General features: G+C 34.5%; 1 protein-coding gene across 1 annotated transcript; it reads left to right on the top strand.

The window, feature by feature from the left end:
• The first annotated feature begins 6,136 nt into the window (after positions 1-6,136).
• On the top strand, positions 6,137-15,846 carry LOC111046342 (probable 26S proteasome non-ATPase regulatory subunit 3). The gene is made up of 2 exons (XM_022331868.2): positions 6,137-6,369; positions 14,137-15,846. The coding sequence occupies exon 2, from the start codon at positions 14,155-14,157 to the stop codon at positions 15,649-15,651; it is 1,497 nt and encodes a 498-aa protein (XP_022187560.2). The 5' UTR covers positions 6,137-6,369; positions 14,137-14,154; the 3' UTR covers positions 15,652-15,846.
• Positions 15,847-17,531: the final 1,685 nt, after the last annotated feature.

Raw genomic sequence — 17,531 nt, 5'->3', positions numbered from 1 at the left:
GGGTACAACTATTCAATTGGAAGAAAGGTGAAATGCAAAAACTAATGTACAGTATGACACTGTACATTGTCATTGTCCAGGAGTGGTAACGTTGGGGGGGGGGAGATTGCGCAGACTGCGTCCTTGTCATTGTAGTGAGGGGGGTTTCCAATAGAGTCAATATTGTTACGAATGACGATCTTCATGTTTGGAATGTTTTCTGAATCGTGCAGAATCACAAATACTTTGCTTCTGAATAAAATTATGCCTATATGAATCATAACTTTTTTTGGGTAAGGGCGCCTGCTGGCGCCTGCGCGGTAGATTCTATTAAATTCATAATTGACCAGAAATGAATTCGATTGTTTATAAAATAGAAAAATAGACAGTTATCAACTGTTCATTGTTCAGTTGTTTACAGGCCGTTGCACATGGTGATCTGCACTTGTTTTGGTGAATCAGGAATTAGGTACTTCTTGTAATATTTGCTACCGTATATTAGCCCAGTTCTGAATCGTGCTAATACAGTCACAAGTACTTTGCTTCTGAATAAAACTATGCTTATGAATCATTGTAGCGTTATAATATTTAGCGTTGTTGTATGATTTGAATTTTTGTGCCATGTTAATTATTTATTTATTTATTAGATTACCACAAACAATATAGGCTAATGATCGGGAAAGAAAAAACAGGGTATTGCCCAAAACTTTTTCAATTTCCTAATTCAGTTTCAAATTGTGCAAATATTATACATTTCATAGGTTATGTCCATTTCAATTTTCTACACCAAATCACAATCTGAGAGTATAGATTAGAATAAAACAACTTTAAATTTTGATAGATTGATAGTAAAACTTTTGTAAAAACATAAAAAAAACGTTACATTCACAAAATAAAGAATAAAACCACTTAAATTTTGAGCTCGAAAATATAACGTTCACCTTAGCTATATAACAGCTGTTTGATGTTATCATGGATAATAAAAACCAATTTGATTTGATTTGATTTATTATATTATTGGAATCATTTTTTGTCTGTGATTTTCCCTGATAATATACATAAATACATTGAAATATTTGATCATGTACTCCAAACAATATTATTACTGGAAAAATTAATTCCTATCTAGAATCAAAATAAATATATTTAAATCTCAAGAATGAAGAATCATGATTTTCTTTTGTCTATGCATGAACCATTTTATTAACAGCGTTCAGCACTTACTGTATCTATATAATACTGGTCGTCAGGCTCGCTTCGCTCGCCATATCCGTTTAGCCAGACATTTAGTCTGTACCCCCGACTGGATCGTCGTAACATATGATAAAAATGCTCAAATGAAAAATGCAGGTGAGCGAAACGAGCCTGCTGATATCATTCTTGGACAATCCAGTCGGGGGTCCAGGGGGCGGAGCCCCCTGGCTAGACGGATATGGCGAGCGAAGCGAGCCTGACGGCTAGTAGTAATATTATATTCCCAGGAATAGCTCTGATTGAAGTAGCAGTGCCCAATCAATTTTTCCGCGATAAATGGTACTGGATAAATTGGTATTTAGGAGGTCCTGGATAAATGCATTTCAATCTTCAACTTGGTGCCAACCTAACAAAGTCAACTCAACTTAATGCCAATCTGACAAAATTTTTAATTTAGTTACCAGAACAACTCTGTGGGTAGATGACACAAGTTGATAAGTCACATTTTTGAACATATTGAGTTATGCATATGGTTGTGTTCAGAAAAATTAGATCTATAAGATGGTAGCCTATCTATATAATAAGAGAGAGTAGGGTTGTGTTTGTTCATTTGTTCGCATCAAAACATGTCAACTTGTGGATTGCATACCGGAAAAACGGGAATGATTTAGATTTCCAAATTTTGCACATAGATTTTAAAAATATCAATCTCGTGCACCTGGAAGCCCAAATTTTAATTTTCCTTTTAGATTTTTCAGAATTAATGTTTAAATTTCATTAATGGTACATTCGATTCCATTAAAAAATCACCAAATCATATGGTCGAAATTAAAAAAAGGTACATCTGTTTCTATATTGCTTTCTTCCTGAAAAACATTGTTTTGAAACTTCGTTTTCCTGATGCAATGTTTAGGCCTACACGTGGCATGGATTATTAATTTTTCAGCTAGAACAATTTTTGAAACAAATGCTAAATAAACGTCTACAGTTTCATCAATGCTGTATCGGCAATATGAAAACGCATGCAGGTCTTTCAATGAAGCTGTTGTTATTTAGATAAAGAAATTATATTCTTCCAGTTTTATTTAATTAAAATTTCAAAATTATTTGAGCCCTGATAGAATGACTGACTCACTGTACATAGGCCTATTTTGAATTCTTCTAGATTTCATTACGTCAAGTTTTAAGAAAGACCCTTGCGAAGCACGGGTTACCTGCTAGTAACTAATTATGTTGTATCTCTTTAAATAGCTGAGATATAGGCCTTGCTCAAGCCTGATAGAGCATTTTCTTCCAAACCCCAAGTTGACAAATATTGATAAGTACATATATCTCAACACTCTTTTACCGGTTTGTATTATAATCCAATTATCAAAAGATGGCAAAATTTGATAAGTGTATGTACTGATAGGCTATTATAAAATCTGAAAATCAATAACCTCTATTGAGAACTATATAACCCATACAACTTTGCAAACAGTTCAAGTTTGTTTCACTTGATCAATACTTGTAAATAATATCAATTAATAGTTAAAAAATATATTCAAATTTCTAAATAATCGATTTTTAAGATATTTCCTATACTGTTACATTGTGATTTGAAACATTTGGCAGATGGCAAAACATGATATCTCTGACATTACTAGCAAAAATCCTCAATAGTTAATTTAAATAAATGTTTTATTCCTTGATATTTCATATTCAAATAGTCAATGATCAGCTGATTATATTAGTGTAAAATGGGTGAGAAAAAATATGATAGATAATTTTTGCAGCTATGCCAAACTTTCAAATTGCTCTCCTGAAAAGTTTACAAATCATGACTTATCAGCTTGTGTCATCTACCCACAGAACTGTTTCGAAGAGGTACTCTCTCTAGATTATAGTTCTATATTAACATATGGTATTGACATTTCAATTATAATTTTAAGATATTGGAATAAGAAGAATATACATGCTAAAAGTCGAACTTTAAACCCTTAAAAACCACCCTTAGAGTTAAAATATTGCCAAAAGATTTCTTAGTGCACCTCTAAAGGGCCAACTGAACATACCTACCAAATTTGAACGTTTTTGGTCCGGTAGATTTTTAGTTCTGCGAGTGAGTGAGTGAGTGCCATTTCGCTTTTATATATATAGATAGTGCACTCATATATTAATGAACTTGTATGTCGATTTAGAAGAATTAGTCAAATGAAGTGTTCTTTGATAACACTGTTGAAGCAATAGAATACAATCTATAGCCAGGCTACTCAAAAGCAGATCAGTCATGTTAGAACTTAGAACAGCCGCAGAATGAGTAGACAATGCAGTGTATAATAATAATAATGGACTTTTCTAGGAAGAGAAGACTGATGTGAGAGTGAGTGCGCGTGTCAATTGTGATAGTGGTGCTACTGAAGTACCTAATGAACTTCTTTCTCTAGAAAGAGAAGACTGATGTGTGAGAGAGCGCATCGATTGAGAGAGAGTAGAGCTATGAAGACCGATGTTTGTGATCCAGCATGCTTTTTCACTCCGTTCCCCATCTCATCAGTTAAATTTACCTAGTACTACACTTTTTGAACAGCCTTCCTGGACATGCCCCTTAAATCTCCTTCTAGTATCTATCTAACTGTATTGGAAACAAAACTAAGATATTTATAGGCTCAGATTTAATAATATGCTCAGATCAGAAAAGGTGGTCAATTAGCATTATCTATTTTATAGGTTGGTAATTCTAATATTATTAATGATCATCATCCTGGCTCTACTCAACAGAAAAATTCTATTGACCGAACCATTGACTGCTTGACTGGTTACTCGAAATTGATAGTTGAATATTGTGGATAAAATGGAATACTATTCTTATACAAACGTTGATATTATATTGAAATGGAATTATTATTCATATTATCTGTCGTATACCAGTATCTGCCATACCGGTATGCTATAAATAAGAAACTAGGTACCCTACTGTATAGGGACACCTTATGTATGAATGCATGATTAAAATGATGTAGCATGTTGAATTATTTAATTTTTTGAGTGATTTCTATCCTTCTATAGGCAGAAGCTGTATGTAGTACCTTTTCCAGGAATAGTGATAATAAATTGATGAAAATTTAATCACTACGAAATTCTTGTTCAATTTATTGTTAATTTTATTGGAAGTTCGAGGTATCCTTGAGGTCAAGAAAATCTAATTCAATTAGATTCAATGCAGTTTGCTTGGACCCAGCAAGTTACATTTCGATTTTGTGAAATTGAACTTGGCGGTTTAACTGAAAAGCAGTTTGTACCGGCAGAAGTACTGTATCAGAAACCAAAAATATTTGCATTCAGTTATAACAGTATAATGGCTTTAAAGCTATTGCTATTCAACTGAACACATAAAATTGAAAAAATAAATAGAGCCCAACAATAGATTCCAACTAGTACAGTAAATATAAGTTACTAGCCATCAGGCTCGCTTCGCTTCCCATATCTGTCTAGCCAGGGGGCTCCGCCCCCTGAATTTATCAATCTCATGCACCTCAAAGCCCAAATTTCAATTTTCCTTCTAGATTTTTCAGAATTAAACTATACATTTCATTCATGGGACAAGAAGTTCCATTTGGCATACATTGTTCATTGTTGTAAAATGTGTTTTTTATAAGGAGGTTATAACGTTACAAGACATTCAATTAAGACCTCAGTCATGGTCTAGTGGTAGAGTACTCGACTATGGAGTGAATGCTTCTCGGGTCGAATCCCTGTTCCTTCCAATTTTTTTGTACTTAATTTTTTCCCTTGAAACGTAATAACGTATTATTATAAATTATTCTTTGATGGAAGTTGTTTTCATTATGATTGAACTCAGATTTCATCGAATAACTATTTAATGTAAAATTTTTTAACCAGTACAAATGAAATGGACATAGCATAATATGTTGTATCAATGGAATTCATAAGAAAAGCATGAATAGATCACAATAAAATTAGTAATAATTTATATTCTTCAGTTATAATGTACTATCAGACACAAACTCGGAAACGAATATTTATTTATCCCTTACAAAAACGAGGAAGACTACAGGCATTAAGCCCAAAACAGTCTTCAATTTAGTATTGTAGGTGTTTTGTTAGTTACCGGTATTTGGGAAACAAATGGATACCTTATTCAAATTAGGTAGGATCTAATCGATACTAAAATTGATGTACGGTATTGAAAAAAATTAATATGATACTGTTAGGTTTTCAAGTATTATGTCTCCTTCAGTTATCTATTGGATAATAATGAAAAGAATTGGCTTATACAGTTATTATACACATACTGGATAGGAAATACATTAATGACACTTCATCTTGAAAATTTGCATATAAATTCTTAATTTTTACCAAGGTAGATTATAGGCCTATTTTAGATTCTTCAAGAATTCAGTAGCTCAAGTTTTTAATTAGACCCTTGCGCAGCATGGGTTACCTGCTAGTACATAATAATTATATTGTGTCTTCGAAAAATAGCAAACAATATTTATAAATTACATTTTTGTGTTATCAGAATATTCAATGATTCTTAAAAATATTGTCCTTCATAATATTCAACCAACAATATGAATTGAAAAAATAATAATCTACAGCTCTGTAAAAAGATGCCACTTTCGACAAGTTGGAAAACGTTGCCTACGTTTGGTCAATAGAATTTCTCGGCCGGGGGTGGTGGTGTGAAGCGACAAGCTGGATCGAAAAAAGACATAGTTTGTCGTCGTCCCAGTTTACGATAGCACAATAAATTTGTCCAATTTTAGTGGCTGTGGTTGTTTTAAGGGCTGGCGATTCTCTGCGACCCCCAAAAAAATCGTCAATTATTATTATTTATACCTCAGACCAGTTATAGTCTGTCTATAAGTTAAGTTAAGTTATACTGGTCTAACCGGTTATATTCTATAACTGGTCTTAGACTTCATAAGTGAGCGATTTTCACTTTTCAAAACTTGATGCTCACAGGTAGAGTGCGCTAAGAAGTGTATAGATAGTTGACACAGTCTCATTTCATGCAACTCTACTTATCTAAATCTCCATGGCATTCGATGACGAGGGCTACTCAGCATTATTTTCTGTCTTGTTGCCGTCTGATTTGTGAGGTTATTAGAAATAAAATAGTTTTCATTTAAAATTGAAATTAATATTTATTCAACTTGGTGTTTTATCAAATTTTATTTATTTTCTCAAATTGTGAGTATAGAGTTTTTCTATTATAATTCTTTACTAATTATATTACTAAAATAATGTTAATTATTCCTAATTTACGTTTGTTTATGTGTTAAAATCTTCCTAGAAAATTATTATTGTTTGCATCAGTAAGTTTATAGCATATTAGTCTATGAAATAGCCTACAATCCATTCAAAAAAATTTATCACTTATTTAGATGTTCAATAAAGCACTGTGATATTTTTTATGAACTTTCATAATAAGTCCTAGCCTACCATACTTAATTATTAGGCTACAGTAGGCTACCGTTCTTTTATTAGAATGAACACAACAATTCTTACTACTGTAATTATTGAGGAGAATTTACATTGATATTTTAAAATTTGTTGACCCAGTGGTTCTGCTAGGTTAATCAATAAAGCATTCATGACTGCACTTTAGTAATTATGGTTTGCGGAATACATACTAAAGTGTCCATACATTAACAAATAATAACATACACCTTAAATAAAGAGTAGGTCTACCGTGAGTTATCTAAAAAAATTTTTGTTTAAATCACCTGTATAAGTAAATATTTCATTAACTAACTCACTTGAGCTACCTTAAAAACTTTCAAACGATTTCATTAAATTTCTCTTCAAGTTTGTAATTCAGTAGGTAAGCTGCTCCTTAAAACTAGCCTATTAAAAGTAAAACATTGAAATTTAATTGAAGATTGAAGATTCAACTTTCCTTTTTTTTTCTTATATCAAATTCTGTAAAATCATTGACAATCTCTAATTTATTTGAAATTGTTTTTAATATCTATAAGCTTGATAAAAGTAATGAAGTTAAAAATGTTCAAGCTTCCAGAACTTTGGAACTTTGATAACATTTATCCTAATAAGTAGGATTGCTTTATCCTGCTGCGCTGTTTCCAGACTTTAAAAGCTGTTTCCAGATTTTATTGTTTCTATATAAGTATGAGATGTAACTGACATATTATTTATAGGTTTTCAAATATTATATTTTCACAACTTCAAAAATTTATCTAGTCTTACTTTGTAAATGAATGTTAAAATTTCAATGTACGTGACTATTGTCTATGCTTACCATTGTTTAGCCATGACAAGTAATAAATTGAATGAATAAACTATCCTACGCCCAAATTCTTATTTAGGCCCTACATTGAAATATGAAAATCTACTTCTGAATTACAATCATTTTCCAATTGCGTTTACGTTATATGTTAGTTTTGTATCTTAATTTTATCTTTTATTGAATTCACTGTGATACAGAAATTGAAATATATAGGCCTAGGTAATATTAAAATATTATTCTATCAATTATTTCTAATGTAAATCGTTTGTGACTTTATTTGTTGCCCAACAGAAGTAGTTTCTATAAATTGCAAACTTTTTCTTTACATAATTTCAAAATAGAAGGCCTACTCACTTTCCATACAGTTGAAATGGATATAATCGTTGAAAAAACTTCAATGCCCGGTTTAACTAAGCTCGGTCAAAACTTTTGAACACGGTAAAGCTGGGAACGCCTCACACGTGTTTCTCTGGAATCATCGATAGTAATTTTAACTAAATATTGACATAGAAATCTAATGTTGTTCCAGTAAACGTGTTTTAGACTGACCCTTATTTGATCATAGTCTTGACCGAGCTTAGTGAAACTGGGCAAATGTCTAAATAAAGGTCATTAATAATGTCTCTAAGGTCCCACTACCTATTGACTCCTTCTGAACTCTTTATTTATTTTATTCAACATTAAATATAGTTTTCAATTCAATCAATCGCTGACCAGCGTAAGCTGGATAGATTTCAGGGGCCCGTCTCACAAAGGTACAAGTAGGTTACAAGTCTTGTTGCCAACCATGGTTTTGGAGAACAGCTGATTACTAGCGTTTCACAAAAGCAGAATTGTAAACTTGTAGTTACAATGAATTTCTACAAGATTACAAGTGATTTGCTTGTTACGAACAAGTGTATTATATATAGTACATCTACTATTTATATACAGAGTATATAATATAGTGTGTAGGTTACAAATTCAGCAATAAATGAAGTAGACTGTACAAAAAACATTATATTGCTTTCAAATATTTTCAAAGTAATTATTGAAAAGTACAAGTAACCTTTATAAAGGATGAAAAAAGGAAATCATCATGAAAATAGGTTATGTTTACTATTGAAGTACTTGTAGACTTGTAAAATTGTAAACTTGTAGATCATAAATTTTTGTAAAACGTGAGTACTTGTAAACTTGTAACTACAAGTACTTGTTCGTAACCATGGTTGGTAACAATACTTGTACCTTTGTGAAATAGGCCCCAGATATAACAGAAAGTTCATCAATATGGCACTAGAAGGATAGAACAGAAAGTTCATCAAGATGGCACTAGAAGATGTGAGGATCAAAATAACTCAAAGAAACTGGTCATCTCGCCATCACCAATACATATGTTATCTATTATTATTCAGGCGTATCTATCAAAATTCATTAGGCATCTATATTTGTGTCCTGTGTTTGTGCAAGCTAATCTTGTAAGGTTCAACATAAGGAATGACTTTCATGGTCACAACACTAGAAGTCGAGGTCTTATAGATCTGCCATACTGCCGTTTGTCAAAGACCCGTGATGCATTTCCCGAGTTAGCCTTGCGGATCTTCAGTAAATTGCCAGTGGATTTTAAGAGGTTGAAAACACCATCATTCAACTCAACACTTAAGTGCAGTCTTAGGAGAATGCAATTCACAAACATTTTCTGAGCTAGGCCTACTTGGTAGGCCTTGTTTAACTCATGTTGCCACCTCGATAGTTGAATTGTGAAAAAAAAATTATTTCAACTCTCAGACGCAACCCATCCGGTCCTGCTGGTATTGGTGGAGAGGAAGGTAATTCAGGTAATGATAATTTGGCGAAAGAACAATTTTGGGCAATGTATGATTTATAATAATAATAATAATATAGCTTTATTTACATTCTTAAAAGAACAAACGCCTCTCTTATGTGGTATATGTGGTTGCAACGAATACAATATTTCACATTAATTTACATTATAACATTTTTCAATTTTTCTCAGTGTCAATAATTTTTGCACATCTCCCCCGTCTCTAGCTTCAGTCAGCCACAAATCTCCAACTTGTTGAAAAAATTCATCCGTTCATCGGAGTGCTGGATGCGTCTCCTTCCTCTGGTCCTGTCCCGTGGTATCCATTCCCTTATGTCTTCGCCCAACTGTCAGCTTCCATCCTTGCTACGTGACCGGCCAATCTCCAATTGATTAGATGAGCTCCTCGCTGCAGATACTTCAAATAAATCCTTTTCAAAATGTCCGTGTTCTCAACTCTGTTATCCATTCTCTGTTGCAGTCAAAGTCCGAGTATACTTCTTGCCGTTTAAATTTTTCTGAAAATTCGAACCTGTTTTCCATGATTCCTCTCCAATCCTCTCTTCTTGTAGCTCTCATATTCTCTTTGTCTTCCTCTACAGTTTTACTTTGTTTCTCTCGCTGTAAGCTGAGATTGTCTGTTCCAGTAAATTTTTGCAGTCAGTTTGTTACAAATCTATCAAAACTATTCTGTCTTGCTGCTCTCTTTCCCTTTTTTATCGGTTGTTTGTTTCGTATGTTATCTTCCAGGTTCCTTGGGGATGTCTCTTCACTCCTGCTGCTCTTTGAACTGGTTTCTCCTCCATTATCAAGCTCTTCCAGAGATAGAAGTTCAATCTATTGCCTATCATTACTACCTTGCTCCCTTCTTTTTTCAGCCTTATGAGATGTGGAAAGAGCAGTTTTCTTGTTCCCCGAACCTCTCTGGTTAGATCTTCTTTTATTCTAATGTGTTCGAATTGAGAGCTTTCTTTTAGAGCACGTTTCTTTCTCAAGATAAGATTTCGAACAACTAGTGAGTTCAATTTTACAACTACCGGTAATTTGTCCTTCTTCTTATTTGTCTTCCAAATGTCTTTGATATAGCTCTCATATATTTTCGGTACAAGGTATTTCAGTACCTATTATCATTATCTCCTCATTCATTGCGAAAAAAGGTTTTTGCCTGAACTTCAAAAAATAATAGGTTGTATCTCATCTCTTTTTCAGCATTATACCTATCGGTTGTCAAACACTTCTGTTTTATAGCTTGAATTTCCGCTTTTATACTTTCTATTCCTTTCCAAAAAATCCATTAATAGCATTTACCTTGTTTTCAAGAATATCCAGCTTCCCTAGCTTTTCCAGAATTCTTCCTAGCTTTCAATCTACTTAGTCCAGTCAAAAAATGGTCGTTTTTCAGGAAACAGCCCCGAAAGAATTTTTCTCGAAGCATTTTCTCATTTTTTCTGCGATTTTACTGTTATTCAAGAGTCTCTAGAACGAGTAAGACACCTGATAGAAACTTGCGATTGGTCTCAAATGAAAGAAAATTACATGCTCTATAAGCTCCGTTGCCTCAAATCCATCTTGCATGACTGTTCATTATCGAAAAACAGACGAGACTGTAAAAATGAGGAAAATATCGCAAATTTCTTGATTTCTTGAAACAAACGTATCTTACCCCACGATTATATTTTAACAAAATTCATTTATCTCATATGGAAGAGGAGATTCTGTTCATCAAATCAAGACCAAATACCATTTTCTGTGTATTCAAATATGGGCTAAAATCCACTAAAAAAGGAATTTTTTCATCAAATTTTAGTTATGATACATGATTTTGAACCGCCTTGACGAGCTGATAAGAATGAGCTGTAGTACGATGAGATCTGATCATTTTGTCAGAAGTTATAAGTGGTCAAAGTTTTGATCCTTGACGTATCCTTATGACGTACACCCCCACTAGGAAATACTGAAATTAAATGTTTCTACGGGTGATTCTCATAGAAAATAACCCTCGTGAGATGATTTCAGCCGAAATATGTATTTTTTGTTAGGGAGGCCTTGAAAAGGTATTATAATGAAAAATTTGAGTTTTGGCTGTAGAACATGATTTTCTATTTTTGGGTGTATTCCCCCACTACTAAATTCGAAAATTCCTAAGGAATCTTGTTCGGAATTAATTGTTCTTTCACGTGATGTGTGGTTTTTTATCTGTACTAGAAATATAGGGTAGAAGTGGTAGGTTTGCATAATTTTGAAAACCCCTTAAAAACTACCCCTTTTTTGAAAATTCGTAGCTCCGGAACCAAAAATGGTAGAATCCTGCGCGACCACTCAATTTATTGGACATTTTATTATCTTTAATTTTGTAGAGAATGATTTTTCTCCAAAAACTCTAAGTTTTCGAGATTGAATGGGGAAATTAAAAAAAAATTCAGGGGGTTTTGGGGGTGAAGCCGCCCTCTGGCGAGTCAGCAAATTTCAGATTCGAATTCAGCGCCCCAAAATACATATAGAACCGTCGAGAAAAAATCTTTCAGGGCTGTTTCCTAAAAAACTACTATTTGAATGGACTAACTGTACCCATTTCGATTTCGAGCTGTTTGCCTGTTGATTTATTATTTCCAGTCGATTAATCGATGATTATTTCCCGTCGAGAATATAATAATCGATGCTCTGATAGATCGAAGCTTTGTCTGACATCGATTAGAAATTAATCGATTATCCCGATCAATCGATACCTATCCCTAGCCACACCCTACTTACCTCGTATTCAATCTTTCTAACCTCAAATATTAACCTTGTCAACTTTAACTGACTTTCAAGATTCAAAACAGTGTTTAAGAGGAACAAATATACTCAGCTAATCATTATCGGTCCTAAGCCGTTCTCCTGGTGACAAATGATTTTGTCGGAGAAGGCTTAGTTGTTGAAATTGTGCTAGGCCCTGAAGTATGCGGATTTTTATCCGATCAATAATGTGATCCTAATTCTAGTGGTTTGAGGGTCTTGGAATTAAAAACATAGATATGCGGTTGACTGACTGCTCTTATAATAATGAGAATAATATAGAAAATATTACAAAATGCATCTTTACATGGATAATCTAATCTAATCTAATCAATCTGTCTTTAAGAGACCAACACAACATGTCTTTAAGAGATCAAATAATACTCATGTCTTTAAGAGACCAAATACTCATGTCTATAAGAGACCAAATACAATACGTCTTTAAGAGACCATATATACGGGGGCACATCTGATATTGTAGTGGGGGTATCAAGTACTTATCTAAGATCTGTCGTCCTCGAGTCCGGTGTCCAAAGGGTGATGAATGAGGATGAAGGGTGATGGCCTCCAGGCATCGGGCTAGTGGCGTCAGATCAAAGATCGTCTTTCAGCCCCGCATGGCAAGGTCAGATGTCCGATATTACCGGCCATCTCGGTCGGCGAATTCGTAAGCCCTCGTTTGACAGCAAGGCATATTTACAGCACGATCCTCGAATGAGTATTCAAGAATACACACACACACACACACACAAAATCCTGCAACACAAGTCACAACTACTTGTAATGCTAAAACAAATAACATACTAAATATTGTATTCAATGAATGATTTCTCAAGAAATCATCTAATGAATACAATACATACAATTTACATAAATATTATAGGTTTTAATTGTAGAATTTGAAATCTATAATGAATGGGATTATGAAAAGAAATTACTAGTTAGAAGAATGATGAACAGTTACAGAGTTACAGTTGATGTACAACCAGTGAGTATTTCAAACTTTACTCACAATTACAAAAGGTCAGAGATATAAATGACTGTACTAATAAAAAAATAGGAATATATTCCATTTAGTATAACTTTCTTGTACATTAGGATATCGCCATACATCTCAGATGTAAGACTGCAAAATTCAGTAAAATTCAATCATACAATAATACTATAAAATATTCATTACTCACCATTAAATGGGTTTTTGACTGTCACTAATCCATAGCCTACAATAATAATAAAGTGCAGCAGTCAACCGCTCTGAATTAAATAAAATACTTCATAAATAAGTTATTGAAGAAAAGATAAGCGATTAAAAACTGATGGAATACATGATTCCCGATTAGGCCTATATAATTTTAGTCTCCAGGAGAGAACAAAAAACAAGACGAATATGTCATGATTAAATCAGCTCAGAAAATAATGTCTGTACTCTACAGAATCTAAAATCGGTCTCCTGTTCAGGTCTCCAAGTCGACCGAATCAGGCTCAAAAATAGGTATCAGGGCTGGCAATATTATGCATTAAAAAGTACCAAATTACAAAGGACGTGGTGGGGACGACAATAATTTCCCTCAATAGAACGAGAAAGGAATAGAACTAACAAGGACAGAATATGGGAAAATTCCCTCAGTCAAAGTAGAAGACTCAGCAATAGAATGGACGTTCAACTGATTTTTTATGATGATTTTGCATCTACAACAATTCTAAGTACTCTAGGAAAACGTTGGAAAACAATAGAGGAAATATTAGAATTTAATTACGTAATGCGTGGAATGACATCATGAAACTACTCCGATACCGTGAGAAAATCACAACATTAATCCAGCACTCTAATAAAATTTTATCTTGGGAAAGTTATAATTTCGAAAAAAAAAATTTTTGGCACAGTCCTCAAAGATTTGATGAATCACACAAAAGTAGCACTCTGAAATGAATATATCACTATAATTCCAATCCTTTCACGGACTTGTTACCACTCATTACTTTTCACGGCAGACCACGGCTGCCAACCACCAATGTATGATTTATGATTGTATAATAATTGTATAAACAAGTATACAGTGTTTTGGTTTTGTTGATGTAAGATTATTCTGCTAAGAATTGCACAACTTTCTTACTGTTTCTTTTGTTGCAGCAAATCGTTGGTTGAACGATGCCAGGTGTGGAGCAAGTAGCAGATGTGGAGATGAAGAGTGTGGACAGTCCAACCGAGGACGTGGAGGCACCGGCTGATAAGAAGGATGTCGACCTCCTCACTGTTCAAGAAATCCGTGAACAAATCAGACAGATCGAGAAGGCTGTTCAAACAAAGGAGCCAAGGTTTGTTTTGAGAGTTTTAAGATGTCTCCCAAATACACGTAGGAAGCTAAATCCAGTAGTTCTTCGGGGTTTGATATCAGGTTTCTTCACTCACTCTTCTACTGAGAAGGAAGCCCTGCTTGCCTACGTTGATGAGCCCATGGAAACAGAGAACACCACCAATCAGAGGATGCGCAGTGGCAAAAGCTCTAACACACCATTAATCCCAGAAATCGATACATATCTTCACCTTCTTGTACTTGTGAAATTAATTGATACTGAGAAATACGCTGAAGCCGTTCAGTGCTCCGACCAACTTATGGCTAAGATTACCACTCAAAACAGGAGAACCTTGGATCTGGTTGCTGCCAAGTGCTACTTCTATCATTCTCGCAGCTATGAGCTTACTAATCAGCTGGACAAAACCAGAGGTTTCTTGCATTCAAGACTCAGAACAGCAACTCTGAGGAACGACTTCGAAGGTCAAGCAGTACTCATCAACTGTCTCCTAAGGAACTACCTGCATTACAACCTGTATGATCAGGCAGACAAACTGGTTTCAAAGTCTGTGTTTCCAGAAACTGCCAGTAACAATGAGTGGGCACGATTCCTCTACTACCTTGGTCGGATAAAAGCTGCTCGTTTGGAGTACTCAGCAGCTCACAAGCATCTCGTGCAAGCAATGAGAAAGGCGCCGCAGACGGCTGCTGTTGGATTCCGGCAAACCGCCCAAAAGCTGGCCGTCACTGTAGAGCTGCTGTTGGGAGACATCCCCGACCGCCAGACGTTCCGGCAAGCGGCTCTGCGACGTGCGCTTGCGCCCTACTTCCAACTCACTCACGCTGTCAGGCTAGGTGATCTGCAGCGATTTGGCGAAGTGCTAGAGAACTTCGGCCCCCAGTTCCGATCAGACCACACATTCACTCTCATCCTTCGTCTCAGACACAATGTCATCAAAACCGCTATCAGAAGTATTGGACTGTCTTACTCGAAAATAACACCCGCCAGTATCGCCAAGAAGCTAGGCCTCGACTCTCCCGAGGACGCTGAGTTTATAGTCGCTAAAGCTATCAGAGACGGAGTGATTGAGGCCACCCTGGACCCAGAGAAGGGGTATGTTCAGAGTAAGGAATCAACCGACATCTACTGCACCCGTGAGCCTCAGCTGGCTTTCCATCAGAGAATTTCGTTCTGTTTGGATCTCCACAATCAGAGCGTGAAGGCAATGCGGTATCCTCCCAAGTCCTATGGCAAGGACCTTGAATCGGCTGAAGAGCGTCGTGAACGGGAACAGCAGGACTTGGAACTAGCCAAGGAAATGGCCGAAGAAGATGATGACGGATTTCCTTGAATAAACATTTTTCTAATTAACTATTTTTGGTTGCTTTAGGTTAATATTCGATGATATTCTACATCAATAATAATATTATTTGTATTATAAATATTTTGTGTTTTCTCAATGCGCTAGATTCCTTAAAATCCATAACATTCATTTCCACGCTACTTCTTGTCAAATTTGATTTGTTATTAAATATTTTCAAATCAATATTTGAACGTTACTCAACTCCTGTACAGTGTTCTACCGAGCTTAAAATTCTATGACAATGAGTTGCAAACTGAATCAATATTGATTGTTACTTATGTTAGAAGAACATAACAAAGAAGTTTTCAGCTTCAAAAAACATATTCTTTTCAAATACTGTGGTTTTAAACCAATTCAATGATTTGATTCCAATTTGCAGTATATTTCGCAAACAAAATAAGAATGTTCTTTGTCTCCCAATGGATGCTTGTCTATTTCTATTCATCATGGATAATTTTCTATGTCGAAGTTCAAATAGATGATTCAATATCAGTAATACCAGGAAAATGTAAAAGGAATTCAGGATTTTTCATTGAATTATTAAGCAAACGGGGATCTTTTTCTTTTGTGCTGATAATGAAGTGAGTGAGCGATTGCGTGTGTGGGAGTGGGACAAAATTAACAACAGCTGTTGAACTATTGCATTCAATCCGCTGATCTCACAAGAAATATTATCCGGCAAGAAATTAATCGAAATAATCCTATTATATTAAGCGAGCAATTTCTGTATATATTTATTTATATGGTTATCTGATTATGTAGTTATATGGTTATATTGGTATATATTTATGTTCAACGGATCTCGAAAACGGCTCTAACGATTTTCACGAAATTTGGAATAAAGTAGGTTTATGATATGAAGATTCGATTGCACTAGGTCTCAACCCTTGGATAACTCGCTGAAGGACATTAAAAGGATAAATACGTCCTTGGAAAAACAGCTGGAAATTTTGTCGTCTGTCGATACCGTAATGGAAGATAGTGAGAACGAGTGCATGTGTGTGGGATTATCCAGCTGATCTCACGATTATCTAGAAATTTTAATCAACGTGATCAAAATATCTGATTTGTTGACATGACTTGATATATCATTCAAAAAAAGTAGGCTATATCAGAATTTTCAAAATTACTCATTATTTTACAGTTTTAAGTGATTAGTGAGTGTTATTTCGTTATTGTATTCAATTTGGTTTGTAGACAATCTAAATTGAAACATTTCTGTTTTTAATTTTTTTGACTAAAAACTGGACCTGAATTCAAGTGTATGGAACATACCTAACCTACTTTTTGGACCATTTATAGTGTATAAATCAAAATTTGGGGAAGAAACCGTTTTGGGCTGTGCCTGTTAGTACTTCCCCAATCATTTTAAAGAATTATGTTCTGTTTATCAATAATAAAGAAATTAATCAGTAAATAACGAGCGAAGCTCGGTGCCCCGATATTCAATATTATAATGATCGCTGTAGGAAAATTTTCTTAATCGTTTACTCTAACAACGCATTGTTAAAGCGATGTTGTGGGTTAGTGAGGAATTGGTTGATGGATGAGAAGGACGTCCTTTCTCGCGAAACTTTATGTTCAATATTAATTGACAGAGCAAAGTGAGGTCTTAGATTCAAGTCGACGGTTTGGCATTTCTCTTAATGTTTATACATTTACGGCGAAACGCGGTAATAGATTTTTATGAAATTTGACAGGTATGTTCCTTTTTAAATTGCGCGTCGACGTATATACAAGGTTTTTGGAAATTTTGCATATCAAGGATAAAATAAAAGGAAAAAATCAGCAGCTGTGTAGACTATAAATTGCATGTCTCATTGAATGCATTTTTTTGCACTATTAAATAGGATGCAAAGAACTTATAA

This window comes from Nilaparvata lugens, chromosome 3 (genome assembly GCF_014356525.2).
Source record: "Nilaparvata lugens isolate BPH chromosome 3, ASM1435652v1, whole genome shotgun sequence".
Classification (NCBI taxonomy): domain Eukaryota; kingdom Metazoa; phylum Arthropoda; class Insecta; order Hemiptera; family Delphacidae; genus Nilaparvata; species Nilaparvata lugens.
The sequence above is the reverse complement of the archived record's forward strand: the minus strand, read 5'-3'. Positions and strand labels throughout refer to the sequence as shown.